This window comes from Anabas testudineus, chromosome 16, assembly GCF_900324465.2.
Source record: "Anabas testudineus chromosome 16, fAnaTes1.2, whole genome shotgun sequence".
NCBI classification, from domain to species: Eukaryota; Metazoa; Chordata; class Actinopteri; order Anabantiformes; family Anabantidae; genus Anabas; species Anabas testudineus.
In genome coordinates this window covers 17,580,230-17,598,733 of record NC_046625.1, presented here as the reverse complement: position 1 = coordinate 17,598,733, position 18,504 = coordinate 17,580,230, and the positions used below count along the sequence as shown (strand labels likewise).

At 36.9% G+C, this 18,504-nt stretch overlaps 1 protein-coding gene across 4 annotated transcripts in view; it reads left to right on the top strand.

The window, feature by feature from the left end:
* ulk4 (unc-51 like kinase 4) overlaps positions 1 to 18,504 on the top strand; it is a 63,722-nt gene that overhangs the window by 17,536 nt on the left and 27,682 nt on the right. For all 4 annotated transcript variants that reach the window (XM_026373364.1, XM_026373366.1, XM_026373365.1 and 1 more), the window contains 8 exons: positions 7,089 to 7,250; positions 8,530 to 8,715; positions 10,147 to 10,274; positions 13,584 to 13,717; positions 14,666 to 14,787; positions 15,154 to 15,210; positions 15,597 to 15,648; positions 16,818 to 16,912. In XM_026373364.1, coding sequence (XP_026229149.1) covers positions 7,089 to 7,250; positions 8,530 to 8,715; positions 10,147 to 10,274; positions 13,584 to 13,717; positions 14,666 to 14,787; positions 15,154 to 15,210; positions 15,597 to 15,648; positions 16,818 to 16,912 — 936 coding nt within the window. The remainder of the gene's footprint in view (positions 1 to 7,088; positions 7,251 to 8,529; positions 8,716 to 10,146; positions 10,275 to 13,583; positions 13,718 to 14,665; positions 14,788 to 15,153; positions 15,211 to 15,596; positions 15,649 to 16,817; positions 16,913 to 18,504) is intronic.

Below are 18,504 nucleotides of genomic sequence, written 5' to 3'. Positions count from 1 at the left end.
TTTTAAAAGTTTGAATCTGAATCTTCAGTGTTTAAAGGTAGTAGTCTTTACCTTTAATGTAAAGCTGTCTGTTGTTAGAGTCAGTAGGCTGCTCTAAAAATGCAATCAAATACCAAGCAATCAATTTTGAAGGAACAATATGAAATATATTTACTATACTAAATTAGAAAATATAATGAGAACAATAAAATAACCTTTACATGTCATCAGAGATTTGGGGAATGTGCTAACTGGAAATATTAGCTTCTCAGACAACAAAGCTAGAGCTTGTAAACGCTTGTTTGAAATGTTCCTGGTGAATTAAGAGAGTAGATACTTTATCTTTAAGCAGAGAGAAACATGTTCTTTTTGCCAGACTAAGATCTAATTTTTCTTCTTATTGTTTTTGTTTATTTGTTTTGTTTTTTTGGAACCTTTTTTTAACAAATGTGATCAAAACTCGAAGTTAAAATTATGTCCATTATGCATATTTTTTCTGATAATAAAACACTGAAAAAACAAAAGAATAAGCTAAAACAAGCTCAAAATGCTACATGTTGATAATTGCCTAATTTGTCACATTATACATTTGTATTTGAGCCATTAATAATATAGAAATATTGTTTAGTATTACTCTCAATAAAATATTTAAGCTGGCTAACTGCTCTCTAGAGCAAATTGATCATTGACAGATCAAATGGGGCTTTTTATGATTGAGAAATATTGAGTTTTGTTGGGTTTTACTTAATTTTGTAAAGTAGTTGTTTATTGTTACACATTGTAGGACAGTGTTAGTAGCAGCTTGCAAAGTCAATACATTCCCAAAAATGCAGATCTAAAGATTACATAAGTATTGTCAAACTCAAAATAATATTTACTTACATTGGCCACCAGACAACCGGACATCCGATCACCAAAGATCTTTTGAGAACATGCCTTGTTGGAGTTGGTAATTTAACAGTTTCATCTTTATTATTATGTTTTGATGTTTCAATTGTGTCTCCGATTATTAGTGGTGCATTTTGTTCTTCAGTGTTCTCAGGACATGAGATTTTCTATAAATAGGCAAAATGTAAAGTCAGCGCCACTCTGTATTGCATGACAGCACTGAGATACAGCCCAGAGACCCTCTAATGTGCTTGAGGCAGTGTGGTTGTGATGCATTTTCTGACCCACCAGATCACCCCAGTCCTATCTGCTGTTTTTAAGAGTTTTCCTGATTTACAAGTAAAGCACTGGAGGGATAGAGATTGTTGTAATAAAAGAAGGGGTGTGTGGGGGTGGGGGGCACATTGGCTTTCTATTGGAGATGGGAAGAGTGGGGGATGGAAATGAATGACAGAGGAAGACAGAAGGATCAGTGTAGTAGAAGAAGGGGAGGAGATGGGAGGGAGTCAGAGAGAGGGAAAGAGAGAAAGTTGTACTTGGAGTGGGGGAGTGGATGGCATGGAGTGAAAGGCAGGTTTCCAGGCCAGACTTGAGCTGCAGGAAATTATTTATGAGCCTGAACATGATGATGCTTCTGCTGCCTATGATGAAAAATCTGTGTGTGTGCAAGTGCATGCAGTAGAAATGATGTGTGAACAGCATTACAGTGATAGAAGCCAGGGGGCAGAAGACAGAAATCCCTGTTACACACACACACACACACACACACACACACACACACACACACACACACACACACACACACACACACACACACCCCAGTGGTGAGTCTATTAATGATTTATTGCTATCTTCCACAAAGGAGAGAAGAACAGAGAGGGGACCGTCTAAAATAGTCACAGGTCCTACCCTTGTGTCTCTAACATAGGATAGCCACTCCACGTGCATTTAGTAACATCTAAGTGTCTGTCTGTGTAACTGTATACTGAGCTGTATGTACTGTGTACTGAGCTCATGCATCTTTTTATTCATGAGTGCTAGTGTCTTTTACACGTAATACTCAACACTGAGTATAAATTTCCCTTCTGACCACCTGCCTAGCAAATTGTCTTTCTGTATTGCATAATTGCCTGTCTCTTTGTCTACCTTTGTCTTTTATTCTTTATCATTCTTTCCAATTAGTTTATGTGTGTGTTTGTCTGTCTGGTCACCTGTCTTCTTTCCTGATTTGCACCCCTACTTGTTGCTCTTTTGTGATATCTTGTCTACATCTCTTTCGTCACGCCTCACTGTCTGTTGGCCTGTGATTCAGACAGTCTGTCTCTCTCTTTGAGTATGGCTAATAGTGGTGTTAGATGTGTTGTCTGAGGCTGATAGATGGTGCCTGTGTCTGCCATAGGGGCTCATTCTAAACCAGGTGCACTGGCTTCTGAAAGACTTTAATTACAGAGAAAACTGCATCAAACACTTAACCACATGCTTGTGCACACACAGGCCCACAATCCTGGGTCAAGTCATGTCATAGTGTTTCTATGATGTATATCTCTTGATATTTGAGACTCAGAGGCCAAGTTCAAACATGTTGGGATATAAAACTAATCCACTAATAGGCACAGGATTTTATTGTTCCATGACTGTCTACAATTTTAATTCTTTATCTGAAAACAGAGGTTTCTCCAACTTTTTTTAGAGTTCAGAGTTTAATTTACTCCATTTTCCAGTACGCCAATTAGTTCTGTAGAAACCTGACAAAAAATGATCCTCTTCAAACTGCATACACCTTACGTTAAAGAGAAGTGCATGATTGTTTCATTTCAGCATTTGCCATATTCAAATCCAGGAAGCCTAAAATTGGCCAATGCATGTTTTGCCAGAGCATTATGTCTTCTGCCAGGGCAATGAGCTAAAGGGAGCAGCTGAAAGAAGAAAAATCAACAACTGGTGGACAATGTTTGGACCCAAAGAGGCTTGTATTTGGTTTCACAATTAGTGAATTAGTAGAGCTAACAGGCTAGGTTGGTTCAGATTAAGGTTAGGAGAAACACATTTATGGGAAAAATGGGCTTCACTTATATTGAGATCTAAAAATCTCTCTAACTGTGAGGCAAAATCTAGTGAAGTTAACCCTATAAGAAACAGCGAGGCCAATAAACCTGCTCCTCTACAACTGTAAAAAGTTACAGTATGCCAGGTGAAATGTCTGCATGTTAGCTTTGCTATTGTGAGACATAACCTTCAAAAAATTCTAACAAAGAAATAATAATTAATCTGACTCAACTGAATATACTTAAAGCAGTAAAGTATTATATGACTAGTTGAACCACCATTGGCAGCAATAACCTCAATCAAACACTTCCTTCCTTTCTTTCATCCCTGTGGATTAAATGAGGTTGGACCATTCTCTTTTACAGAACTGCTTCAGCTCAGACAAATTCTCACAGCATCTGGTATGAATTGCTCTCTTGAGGTCATTCCTCAGCATTTCTATTGGGTTGGGGTCTGGGTTCCGACTGGGCCACTCTAAAAAGTGGATTTTGTGTCTCTGGGGCCATTTTGTAGTAAATTTACTTCAACATTTAGGGTCATTTTCCCACTGCATCATGCAGCTACAGCTTAAATACAGCCATCCGGATATTATCTTATTGAACATTAATGGCACACTTTATTGATCCTGGGAAATTTTTCTTGGACAGCTGCACAGACATACCGCTACAATAAGGTTTTTGTGTTTTATGCAAGAACACCTTGACATGTGACCAGGAGCAACAGGCAGTTGAATCACTGACTTTGGGGGTTCGTGGATGACTGAGCTACTGCTGCCCTGCAGTATCTACTTCTATTACTATCTAAAACTGGTCTGTTTTATGAATATAGCCAGGCTCTCTTAAGATGTTATGGTGCTGTCTTCAAATGGCACTATAATTGCATAGCTTTGTTTGTGTCATATATAATATGTGATCTCTCACTTTTGCTCAAATATAGAAAAACCGTTGTTGTGAAAGCTATTAGAAAATTGTTACTTTTATTTTCTTAAAGCTGACTTTCAGTAAATGTGAAATTTAAATAGGACAGTGAGGATAATATAGTGAGTGTGTTTCTTGGATGAACTTGTTTCTCATACTGGGAAATATTGTAATGAGAGTTACTTTCCCTTTCCTCTGTCTTCTGTATTTCTGTCTCTGCATCATAATGATGAGTTACTTGCATGAGCTACTTGTTTCTTACCACATATAAGGATCTCTCTCTCTCTCTCTCTGTCTCTTGCTCTTTCACTCAGTCTCTTCCTCTTTCTATTTCTCTGTGTAAATTCTGGCAGGGCTACAGTCTATTAAACACAGAGACAGTGGGAGCTCCCCCGTGGGCTCATTAGTGATTTGGCCCACACGGCCTGGGGAATGCTGGAACAGACCATTCTACTGGTTCCCAGAGGGGTGCCAAAAGATTCATTATGTTGTCAAGCTATGTAGTCCACTGGTGTTGAAAAACACAATGTCATGTCCTGTAATGGATCAATAGGTGGGTTATTTAAGATATCAGATTTGATCAAATATCCTTTAATAGGATATGTTTAGAGTTTATTTTTGGCCATGGGTCACAACCTGAACATTAACATAAACACTGTATTCTTGTGGCCGAAACACATCAAGACAATGGCCATCTATCGGTCAATGACAGGCCATCAGTGAGCATCTGTCACCCTAGGTTTTGCAGTGTCCTGCACCGTCGGCACTGGTGTGAACCCCGTTGGCAGCTTTTCAGCTGATTCAGCATATTGTTGACCAGTTAAATTGGGTGTTCATCTTAACAAATCTGTACGTGAGGAGAGGAACAGAAGTGATAAAAGCCAATAAATGACATTGTCAGTAGTCAGTATGTATGTAGTCATACCTCCCTAACCATAGAACGTTAAGATAAGACGGTTTGGTATGGAGAGTTATTTGCTTTTTACATAGGTGCAAACATGCGATAACTGGTCATTGGCTATAGTCTTGCAGTCTTGTGGGTGCAACATGTGATAACTGGTCATTGACTATAGTCTTGCAGTCTTGTGGGCAATGTCCAAGTGCTACTTTTTGGCCCAGACAAAGGTTAGTTGGTCTTTGATGTTGTCTTGTGGTGTGTCTCTGAGCTGAAATGTCAGAATCAAGATTTTTATTATTGTATGAGATTCACTTTGTTCTGGACGTGAGATTTCTGCAGGGCCATATGGAAATTATTTTGCTGTTATCGCATAGTGCATATATTCAGGAAGATGGAATTGTGGTAACTCTGTGTGAAATTGAAAATTATAAAAACACAGGGCTTAACAATCAGAAATCTCTTATTTAATGCTATGCACTGCATATATACAAACATGGGTTTTCTGCAGTTATATCTGAAATATGAACAATTACAACGAAATAATAATTATTAGCAGCATAATAATGTGGTTGGTCATCTGCATCACTTCATAATTATCATAATAAACACTGAAATTGATGTTTCACCGGTTTTTATAAACCTTTACCACAAAATATAGTTAACTGTGTTTTGTGAATAGGCTCTATTGTAACTCATATCTAGGGAGAGTGTCATCTAAGTGATGTAACACAGTGAAACACAATAATAACTTGACAGAGGCAATCACTTCTGTTCTACTTCCTTTTCCCACAATGACTTTCCTGGAAAAACTCATTTCCTCAGCCACAGAGATTTCATTAGCGTGGCCCCTTTGTCTGAACATAAACAACTGTTCTCTACTCAAACAAAGGTGTGTGGGCACATGTAGTATACACATAAGCACACACAAACACTTGCACATTAACTCATGCACACTCGCAAATGCACACACACGCCATCTGCAACCTCTTTCTCCTTTTTGTATCAAGGGAAATTGAGGGGAAGCTGATTCTCAGTTTGTAATTTGTTCATGTCTGCTATATGTCAGTTTTTCTATAATTGAGTTTTAAACTTGTAGCTTAACAATAACCCAAAAAATGTTCATTGTGATCCAGTTGTCCACAGTTATGTATAAATTTTGTGAAAAGAAAAATAATTTTAACCCTTTGAGATTATCTATTTTATGTGTTAATTAGTCATAAAATGTGATCTAAGACACAACACATGGTGATTTAGCTAATAACACATCATCTTTCTTAATTAAACATTCACAGTGCTCAAGGAAAAAGTAAGTGAGCCCTTTAATTTTTATGACTGAGCAGCTGCATTTCGGACTGTTCCTTTAGAACTACTTCAGCTCAACAATGTTGGTATGAATTGCTATCTTAACGAATCACTCAAAAGGTCTTCCCAAACTTCCACAAAACATTTTCCCGTTAGCGTTGTTGAGTACTGCTCCTTGGCACTTCTTTGTTGTGTCCAAAGACACCATGCTTTATGGAACATTGCATTATGATTTGCATATTGTAGACCTGTGAACAGAAATGTTAACAACAACTGACAGATTTGTGTATATTAGGAATAAACACAATATTTAGAACTAACTTACAGTAGACAAAGAAAATGTGTACTGAACATAAATGTAGATAATTCCAAAAGATTCATCCATCCATCCATTTTCCTACGCGCTTGTCCACTCAAGGGTCACAGGAGTGCTGAAGCCTATCCCAGCCATCATTGGGCGAGGGTATACCCTGGAAAGGTCGACAGTCCATCACAGGGCTCCAAAAGATTCACTTAATTTAAAATAGAGTATGTTTTTAATAGTAAGAGTAAACGATCTGAAAGAGAATAGCCATCCACCACTTGTTCTAATATTAAATGTTAATAATAGCAATATAGTGCCAATACATATCTACATCAGAACATGTTTCATAGTACTTGTTAAGGGCACTGAGGTCTGTGTCATGGTGTTGGTTTGAAGACTTTGGATTTAATCAATAAAGGTTTTAACAACCTCCTTGACTTTGGTTGGACTTGGAAACTTCATTTTCAAAAAGGTTAAATGTTTTTAGTCAGTACAGTAGTAGCCATTGATGTTTTTCTTTAACTTAATAGATTTTAGTATAGCCATCTGTTTGGTGTCTTGGCGAAACAATAAGGGTTCAGTTACTCTGAGAACAGATGCTCATTTTGTGGTATGGACTAATGCTAATTGGGTTTGCCCAAACACTCTTAAATTCATAGTTACAATAAATAATATGTACTTCTTAAAATTACTTGTAGTCAACACAATTTGTGAACATGAATGATTCAATTGTGTTTACGTGTCTGTCTTGCAGGATGATTCCATAGTTCATCACATGGCGGCAAAAATCATAGAGAACATTTCCACTACTGTTTCTGGCCCCTCGCACCACCTAGGTACCACAGAGATTGGCTCTGCCTTGTGGTACCTGTTTACTCATTCCAAGGTAGAAGCTGTCAGAGTTACTGCCATCTCAGTAAGTTCACACAAATAAAAACACCTCCTTGTACACAGCCATGTATATGTAACTCTGTACAGATGGAAACATTACAGTTTCTGTAAGTCCCACAAATACAAATAAACATCAACAAAAACATGGTGATTAATTCAAGTAGATGTTAATGAACTGGCAAGGTTTTCTTTCACAAATTAAAAAAAAGTATTATGTATTATTATGTATACATAATACATATGCATACTGTATACTGTATACATATATTTAGACATATACATAGACAACTATTGGAATTTCAAGATAAAAGCTGGCTAATATACTTGACTGCATGAACTTGTTTTGTGATTGCTGATTGAAAATGATCAATTTTGCCTCCCCTGACCAATCTCAGATGCTCAAAATGTATAGCCTTCTAAAGTGCAATTCATGCTTTCTGCCTGCCCTCAGATGGCTGCATACTCATACTATAACTGGTACATACAGCTCTGGAGACCACTGCAATCTTTTTGTAAAATAGCATCTATATGAGAATGGCATTCATTCCATACCAGTGTCTTTTAAAGTCCTACACCAGCACACTTAAGTCTGCTTGATGAGGTTGTGATTAGGTGATCATCTGAATCCTGTTTGATTTTTTTGCAGGAGTTGTAAACATTTATGCAACAGCAATGTAAGAGCATGCCAAAACGCATGAAAGCAGTGACTGCAAGTTGGGGTTATTTAAACAAACACTGATTTCTGAATGTTCTTTAATGAAAGCATTATCATCACTTTCTTAAGAAGTGAATAGATTTATTTTAATTTCTTAGTATGGAGTTTTCTTTGTGTTTCTAAATAACAATAGTTTTTTTTCAGAATTTACAAGATGTATAGCAGTTCACAAATAGGTACAAGGATGCGGAAAATGTGAATGGACTTCTATTCTAAAAGACAACAACTTTTTTGGCTAATTAGTTTTACCCACCAAATATCAAATTGGGATACCTGTACTACTGTATATGTTTGTTCACAGAACCTGCATGCAGCAGTTGACATGTTCTGCATTACATATTATGAATCATATTCACTTTCTTGTTAATGGGAAACATGAGTGGAATTGCAGATGCATTTGTAGGTTACTTGGCAGTCCGTGTTATGTACCACTGAGAACTTCAGTGACTTTAAAGCTTCAACTACCTAAAATGAATGACTTCAAGTGTAACATTACATTACAGTGAAAAATGGAAACATGCAAGCTACAAAGGACATATAGTACATTACCTGTATGTGAGTTTGTGTTCACCTGTCTCTTTGTCTTCAGTCTCTTTCTAGGCTAACATTGGTGGTCCCAACAGTCTTTTTGGCAGTGATTGACTCCTGTAGCTCAGCAGCTATATTGGAAGGAGTGGGTGGTGCAGGGGCCAGGGTTCAGCAGCACCTGCTCACTGCTATGGCCGCTGCCTTACTCACTTCACGCATCCAAATACACCGTGTCACACAGAGCAAGGTACATCTTGCACACTTGCATCACAAATTAAGAGTGTACTACAAAAATGTCAAATGAAAATTGATTCAGCTTACAAGAAACTAAAACCAGAACAACAGGATTGTTTTGATGCTATATTTTATTTATTTTGCTACACAGAACTTCTACAGTTTGGATGGTTGTAAAACCATTACTACTAAGCAGGATTGGATTTTTAGAGCAGTTAAGGTGGGGAATATCACTAATATGGTAGTTTTTACAAGTGCTGAGGGATGAAAGCACAAAAGCCTTAAGAATGTATTTTAATTTGTGATTTCTAGCTGTTTTCTTCCGGTTTTCTCTGTCTTTATGTCTTCCATACAGTTCATGAACTAATATTGAACTGCACATGACCTAATTTGTGGTGAATTGCTTATTTAATTTTTCATGAGACAGCCAATCTACTATGTATGTGAAGTGCTAATCTTTGTGAGGCAGAGGGGCTAAAATTGATTGTTGATTTGAAGGTTTTTAACTTGGAGTCTAGCATTGGTAATTGACTCTGAACTGAATTTATTTGCATTGAGCATTTCCAATTTAACACTAGAATACAAACTTAGTACTTCAACTCTGCTCTAATTATACACTGATATGCATTCACACCCCAACACACTCTTCCCCTGGCACAAAGACAGACAGTCCAAGAGTCTGTTTATACAGAACTCTGTCTGTTAGTGTTTGTGCATGTGTTTGTACGCATGCCTTACAGTGACTATGTGTGTGTGGATGTGCATACGCTAATTTGTAGACTATGTCAGTATCTGGGCTAATTGGCTGAATGAGCATACTGCAGTCTTCTATTTCAGCAAAGCATTATGGGTAGTGGGGAGGGACTTATCAGCTAAACCCACACTACTAGGCTTTGAAGTTAATTAACTTGGTGTGTCGCCTTATGAACACACATGGATGCAACTCACATTAGCTTACACACAGACACAAAGTAGTGTGTGTTGTTGGTGGTGATGATAATAGTAATGAATGTTGGCCAGTCAAAATTTTTCCAACCAGTTTGTGCTGCTGGGTTTATGCTAAGTGATTGGATTTCTGAAGTAGCTGTAGGCACACAAGTGTGTGTTTGTGTGTGCGCGCGTGTGTGTGTGTGCATGCACGCGTGTGATAATTTGGAGTCTGAGCTGGTTACGTTTTATCCTGGTAGTTGATGTATTTTCACAAAATGATGTTTTTTTCTGAACTCCCAAGGAAAGAAATTGTAACAGTTCCTTAAATATTTGGGCAGTAAAAGCTACTTAGCTGAGGTGTTACCATGTAAGCAAGTAGGTGTCATTTTGCAATGGTGCTAGTAAAGTAACATATAGCTGATTGATTTGAATCTTGCAATATACATTAGTAACAACTTAGACAGCTAGGCTCACAGAGATTTTAACTACTACTACTTTTTTTTTTGTCTTGTAGGATTTGGTGTTGAAGGTGCTACGCTGTCTAGAGAGTCCATCCACAGTAACTAGAGCCAAAGCATTTCTACTGCTGTTGTTACTAATACAGGACAACACACACACACTGCTTTATTGCTGTCAAAACAGGTAAATACACACATTTACACACACTCATGCACATGCACTCACACTCACACTGTATTTAAATCATGTTTTGTTCTTAGGAAAACTATTATGCAACTATTATAACAATTATACAGTCATGTGCAATGTTTTTTTTTCCGAAGTTTGTAAAAACATGATAATAATCTCCTAATCATATTGAGTCTTAGTATTAGGCAAAAAACATTTTATTTTATTCATTTTATTACTTTTTTCAACAGGCCAGTGTTTATTTAACAAAAATTAAACCAAAGGGGCAAGTACCCCTAGAACCTAGAGGAAAAGTTGCAACCAGGTGCTGCTAATCATCAGCCCTTGAATCATTGATCATCAGCAGGTGTGCAGACCTCTATAAAAACAGAAATGTTGGCTGTTTGTAGGCCTGGAGCATTCAGGTGTGTGTTAACGCAGTGCCAAGAGGGAAAGATATAAGCTATGCTCTTAGAGGAGCAATTGTTGCTGCACATGAATCTGGAAAGGGTTATAAAACCAGTTCCAAACAATTTGGCGTACAGTGAAAAAAAAAATCACAGTCACAGAAACATTTGTTTTTACTTTCCCTATATTCCTTTTTCTTGCAGTGTAGATATTCACTGATTATTTATTTAAATGCTATTTAAATGATATAGTACTGTATATTTTTGTCCTGTCTACACTTTTCAGATTTATTCACTTTGGAGTGCATTTTAGGAATGGGCTGGCTGTGGAAAAGCTACAGCTTTTTTCAGCAAGAGATAAATAGCTGAAGTCACATGTTTAACTGATTTAGTTTGGACATTGGACAACAAACTGAGTTTAAGATTTACAAGATTATTACAGTAAATCAACAAACCTACCAAATTCATTCATGGTTTTGTGGAATTATTTATCTTGAACCAGATTTCCTATTCTCATACATGCACTCCCAGGATCCCAGTTATATGTCATTTAAAGCATGCTGCCTTTAGAATAGAGACTTTTTCATAAAAATGCTGCCTGGGGTTGTTGGCAAGACAGTGTACTCTGTGTAACCTTGTGTTAATTAGCATAGTCGCCATGGGAGTGATAATATCAATGTATGCAACCTGGACATTTAGCTTATGCTGCTGCATGTTGTAGCTTCACTGGAACTTCAAATGTTTCATTCGCTGGTTGTCTGGTGTTTTACTCCAAACTAACTTGCAACGCATCTGTGGATGTGCCCATATGTTCAAATGCATGACATATACATTACAGTATTTACATACACCCCCACTTCCCCTGGTAATACATTACCAGTTGGTATTGGGGGAAAAAGATTATTGACCTATACTGAAGCTCCCAACAACTGTGAGATACACCGCTTTGTTACCTTTGACTCAAAAAACCTCTTTTTACACATGACCTCAAGCCCCAGATTAAAAGTTTATTTATTTCTCATTTTCTCTTAAGCTCTCTTTTTCTGCCTGTCTTTCTCTCTCTCTCTCTCTCTCTCGCTCTCTCGCTCTCTCGCTCTATATCTCTACTTGCACTCCCTCTCTTCACTGTGCCAGAGCTGTCAGAGTTGACCTGCCTGTCTCTCTCCCACTGAGCACTCTGCATGATTCAACCACACGCACAGACACACATTTTTTTCCATTCCTTCTCTCACCCAGACATGTTTAATTAGCTCCTCAGTGGCGTGAAAATGTGTGTGTGTGGGGGGGAAGAGAGGGAGTGGGGAGGGGTTGCGTGTGTTTTTGTCTGTATGAGATAAGCTTGCACAGGCCTCACTGAGGAAGTGTCAAGATTGCCATTGGGAGTGGAGTGGAATGACTTTCAACAGAAGCAGTCGCACACACACAGAGCAAGCCACTTGTAGGTCAGTTGTGTGAGTACATTGTAAGTCTCCCACAGTGACTGACAGAGTGATGGCAAGTTTGTCTCTCTTTATTTAGCAATCTGGAAAAATAGCTACAAGTCTAATAGAGGCAGACGTCTAGCAGTGACACAAGTGCAAATACACACAGTGAGCAAACACAGAATATAAAGGTCATTATTAGAAAAAAGTCATTATATTTGAGGCAGGCAAGGTCATTACAGATGACATCTTAGGTTCTGTTGAACAAAGAGCTACCCCAACACCAAATTCAGCTAGTGTGACCTAGTATCATTTTGCCATTTAATTTTGTCCAGTCAAATATGTTTGTCACACCCTTTAGAAGAAAATTAGATAGGATGAAGGGTAGATGGAATATAGTTAGACAACATATTAATGATTTGGCACATATTTCTATATAGATGTTTATTATTCCCTGATGTTGTACCTTAACAACTTTGCTAAATCTCCACCATGAGTTTGATTTTCATCAGCAGTTAGATGAAACTTGGTAGGAATTGAGGTCTTCCTCAGGATGAAATGTAAAAACCTTGGTGATCCCCTAATTTTTTAATCCCTTATTTTTTTTTCTTTAGCAACATAAACTTTCATATAAAATTTTTCATTTTGTATGACCAAATACATGCAAACGCCACACTGAATGCTGTTGAGGCTCAATGTTACACTGGATGTGAATGTTAATATGACCTTCTAAAGATTATGTTTTCACATACAGTGTAACAGTTTTGGAAAATCTAGCAATTACCATTGCATGACAGTTCTTTTGAAATCCAGTGGACTCCCAGTATTGTAATAGTAGCTGTTTTCTATTACTGTAAGACCTCGATGCTAATCTTTTATGCAGCATAAGAAACAAAATTACAGAATTCAAAATCCCCCACACTCTCTGCACCATTGCCTGTCTAAAGCATAGAATCAATATTTGCTAACTAACTTGACCTTTCTGAATAATTCTGCATTTGTGCTTGTGTTCGTGTGTGCACTCATACATATGTGTGAATGTTTTTGTCATGAATTGTAATGAATATCAGCAGTGGCAACCTTTCCGCTCCGTTCTGAATTTGTGAAATGAATGTTATTGATTACATTATTATGCTCAAAACACATAATCTGGAGAGAATAAAAATGTTCTCAAACACATGATATGTCTGTCTATTTCTCCCGGGCAATCAGGCTGCTACCTCTTTTTTCTGCTTTTTGTCAAAAGGTAATAGCTCATTCTCATTGACTAGAATTATATTGTTAATGTCTGTGTCCTTTACATGTTAGTCACTAAGTTGATACAGCTGAACATCTTATAGTGAGTGAGATGCTCAGCAACGAGGAAAAAAGCCTGTGTCATTTAAATGTTGTCAAATGTTTAAATGTAATCAATATTACTATATGCACAACTTAAGCTAAGTAGCTTTTTTCAGTTTTTTGACATGCAGTGTGTGTGTGTGTCTATTTCTCTCTAGGCTTGTGTTGTACCTTGAAAGAGACTTACGCAAAGCCACTCCTCTGAGAGAGAATCCCAGCCAATCGGGATACCTTTCTCAGTGTCTGGACTTGATGATTGCGTATCTGAGTAGCACTGCACCACTTATACTGGGTATGCTCAGATACACACACACACAGTGCTACATATGAGTGTGCTTGTTCTGTGTAATTTTACCTATATTTAATAAAGACCAACACATTTTGGCTCATGGCCTTCATCTTAGTCTATTCAAAGTACATAGCTAAGAACATTTAAATAGAACAGGTGTTAAACAAATCATACATTGCATTCAATCATACGCAAATCCATACATATGAGCCAGTAAGATGAATTTCCATCGTTGGGATGTGTCACCATGTGATTTCTGACCAAAACATTTCTAAAATTGACACAGGGTGTGGGTTTTATACAAAGCACTTATTAGTGGTTTTTAGTGTGTTTTTTTTAGGTATGTCTTGTTTTGAATGTGTTTTTCTTATATTGTTTTATTGAAATTTCTTGGAGAGCTGTTTGGCATCTGGTGCTTTGTGATATGTTTTTGGACAAGAAACCTACCAGGCCTATTAGGGGTTTGCTCCATAGATACATTCTTTTCACCTGTTGACCATACATAGTGTCATTTGTGTCAATCACTTTACACGCTGTGCTTCCTTGCCAGTTTTAGAAGCTTAAGGATCAGAAATCATATGATGACACTCCAACCCACCAATTCTTTTTATTGGCTTAAATGTATGCATTTATATATGATGGTTGCTATTTATTTTGTGTTCAATAGCCCTTCTATTTAAGTGTTCATAGCTATGTACGTTTAACAGACCTTGAAGGCCTTGAGCTGATGCACGTTGGTCCTATAATGAAGTTGTTTTATAGTCTGCAAGTGTTACTGAAGATTTCATCCATTTAAAGCTTTGGTATACAAAATATTCATATTATAATATGAACATATTATAAGAGCCATAACATAAAATAAATACTGTGATAGAGTAGTTTTTGTGCTTGTATTTTTGTTTCACATTTCAAAAATTCACAACAGTATAACACAAAGCATCCTGTTTCCAGAGGAAGTTTTATGTGTATTACAAGGTGTAATTGGGAGGAGACACCCATCAACAGCTCAGAGCAGACAGCTCAAACACACTTTGCCTACAATGTCTGTAGTGTTGGAACTACTTTCATCACAGGTAACTGGGACCTAATTCATTTTTTTCTCTACCTAAATCAAGTCTTGCCCATATTTACTATTTTGCAAGTTAGTTATTTAATTGTCAGTGCATTTTCATTTATACATACATGTCACTGGGGCCCAGTTCTAAGGACCTATTAACAAATATGTGTACTGGTGTGACCTGGTTTAGTCAGGTGTCAGATGCATATATTTGTCTATAGCTGCGTGACTCTACACTATTATCATTTATAAAATGTCTTTAAGACAATAAAGTTATTTATAAAGCAATTCTGTTCCATTTCTCTTTTTTAGTCTTAGTTGTCCCATTGCCAAATCTCATTGGTATGTGTGACCATTTCTCTCACTTTCTGTCTTCTCTAAGGTCTTTAGGTCTCATATTGTAACTGAAGAGTTTCTGGCTCAAATTGGATTACTGCTTGTAAGTGTTTGTTGCAGTATCACCCACTGCCACCCATTAGAGTTTTTGTTTTTAAACTAACGCTCTGCACTCTGACATATTGAATTTTAATTATTTGACACATTAATACAACATATAGTAACATCCCAACACATTTAAGGCAATTAGAATAATATATAGGATACAATAAGAGGATAAAAGTAAAGTACTCATTTCCATGGTAGCCTGTGAATGTTTAATAGAGAGGCAAATACTGTAGATGAAAAGAGCTGAAACACACAGGAGCACATAGTGATAAATACAGTAAAATTAAGCAGTATTCACTAGAGTACACTAAAATTATCTCAGCCAAGCATTGCTAAAGCTTTTAATTGATATGCTGTGTCTATCCTCACTCTTTCTCCCAGAAATATATCACTTCTATAGAGTCCAATGAAACAAATCTGGCTAGTGCTGTGGGTGAGTTACTTTTTAATTATGACAATATACAATACATGTTGTCTAAACAATTTATATTATTCATTGTTACTTAAAGCCATTGATAAAAATTATGTATTTAATACAGCAGTCAAGATCTGCTTTACAACTTTTTTAAGGATATCATCATCATTGTGTGTTTTTGTCTCCAAAAAATAAAAATTAAATTTTATTATTAATTAAATTAAAATGTGAATGTAAAAATGTGAATACAACCATTTTTTAATCCCCCCCAATTTAAGGGGATGAAAATTATTTGACAGTTGACTGCACAGATGTTCCATGGTCAGGTGTGAGTTGGTTTCTCTTTGGTTTATTTATAATTATATGGATACAGTTCTAGAGTTTGATTTCAAGTGCTGCATTTACATTTGGTTTTCTTGTATTTATAGATAATGTGAAGGCTCACATAAGCAGCAGGATTAAGTATTTAGGGCTTTATTATCTGCTCACATTTAGCCATTGCTTCAAAAGTATTTTACACTGCAGATAGGCAGTGACTCAAATACTGTCAAAGCAAACCAAGATCTTTGCTATAAAGTGGGATCATCTGACCTAAATCCAACTGAACATGCATTTCACAAGGGAAAATGCCCTAAAATCCAGCAGGAAGTGAGGACAGCTGCCAGTAAAGGCCTGGCAGTAAGAACATCACTAGAGGAGATACATAGCATCTGATGATTTCTAGAGCTTTCAGACTTCATGTCAATGACTGCTAAGCATTTGCTACCTAGAATTAAAGAGCTGAATTAAAGCTGAACATTTTTAATTGAATTTTATAAATTGTTCTAATTAACACTTTTTTTTTTTTTTACAATACAGTATGTTTGAGGCAACCAGTAAACTAAAGCTCACAGTCTACACATGGTCAATTTCTATTCTAACTGTTATGGTGGCGATACAGAGATGCAATGATAAAAATGAAGATAAGGAGAGTGATTGATACACACAAGATTGAAAAGACAAATGTGGTGTTGAATTTTAAATGTGTTATGCACAAGGCAAGGTCAGAGACTAGGGTTGCGGAGAAACTATGGAGGTTTACTGCCTTGCTCAAACACAAGAATATCAACCATGATTCATTTGCTAGTTCACAATTCAAATCACCCATTCTCAATAACAGCAATACTTAATATTTTATTCCTTGTTAGGTGCAGCAATATGCGAGGAGTTAATTAGAACAACTCTGTCCATTGTGGAAGTTCTGAGTCAGCACAATGCTCTCATCACACCATATAACAGCACTGTAAGTATTCATGCAGTATGCAGCTGAATATCTTGCCACTTGATGCAATACTGACTGTTTGTCTGTTTGTTTTCTGACTACCTGCCTTCCTGGCTGATTTGTTGTCTGCTGTGATCTTTGTAAAGAAATATAGACAGTTATCATGTGATATTCAACAAATGTCAGCCCATTACTTCTAATATGTTGCAGACAGACTGTCATAATCCTGGTATTCTGTTTTGCTCTTTCAACTGTCAGATTTCTAACACACATTTTCTACCCTTTGCTCATTTAGAAACATATAATACGTAATGCAAGTGGCTTTCTAGAAATTAGGGCTATAAAATAGCCAGCCATCTGTTAAAAGTGTCTCCAAGAACAACCCCAGTTTTGTACATTCATATAGTGGCCCTTGGTTTTATATTCAGGGTGTCTTTCAGTCTACTAAACCTGTCTATTAGTGGTTAGAGGACACAGGGTCAACCTGTAGGTTATTACACAAGACTCTAATCAACTATTGAACCAACAGAGCCTCACCAGATATGTGTGTGTGTGGGTCTGTGTGTGTGTGTATGTGCATGTAACAGGACAATGAGACTGTGTTTAATGAGTATTGACATATGGAAGTGGAGAGCAGCACAGGCAGGATAGAGGAAGAGAAAGAAAAGAGATGAGTAATAGAAGAAAGGAGCAAAGAGGAGGCTTGCTGCTACTGATAGTCAATAACACAGGAAGACACTTTAATTACTACCAGCCAGCTCAGATGAACTTTTATTGCCTGCTGAACAAGGACACACACTTGTGTTTGAGTTAATTTACATCTCTGAATCCCTATCACAGATTAAGGTTTTGGAGAAAGTTTTGTATCCATTACGATAGTCTTTTACACAAGTACTTTCTCAATATGGGAAAATGTTAAAATTGTGTAAAAACCTTCCAGCTAAATCAGCATTAATTGTTTATACCAGTTATTCATGGTCAGGAAGTCCCAGTCCCAGTTGACATGGAGTGTGATTGAGCTTTAAAAATGTAAACTTAAAGAGTTACAATCAAATACAATTCTTTAGCACTAAACATGATGTCACCCACTATGGTTCATTCATGACTTTTTTAAAGGTGAAGTGCTAAACAGGATATACTATACTGTTGTCTTTGGCTTGTAACATCAATAAGAGATGACGTTTTTTGGGAGAACATCAGCGTTTGCCAACAAATACAAGAATTAGAATCCCACAAGTTAGACTAGATAGATTGAAACACACTTGCTTCTCAGTTTCTCAAACTGCTGTAAAATGTAGTAGGCCTCAGCGATTAAATGTCAAATATTTGTACTGCAGCTATTTTTCCACGAGGTCTAATGTGATACATGTTTGTGTTGTGACATATGTAGGTAGGTTGGTGTTTTTGTTTTTGTAAAAAAATCTGAAAATTTACATAATGTTGACACAGTAAGGCAATAAATAAGTATGAGATTGAACTTTCAGTAAGTTAAGATTTTGTTGTTGTTGTTGTTACAATAAATAGAATGTGTCAGTTTGGCAGAGAAAGCCACCAGTCTCTTTTCACTTCAGACCTACGACCATTTAGTACTTTAGAAAACCTAAAAACTACTA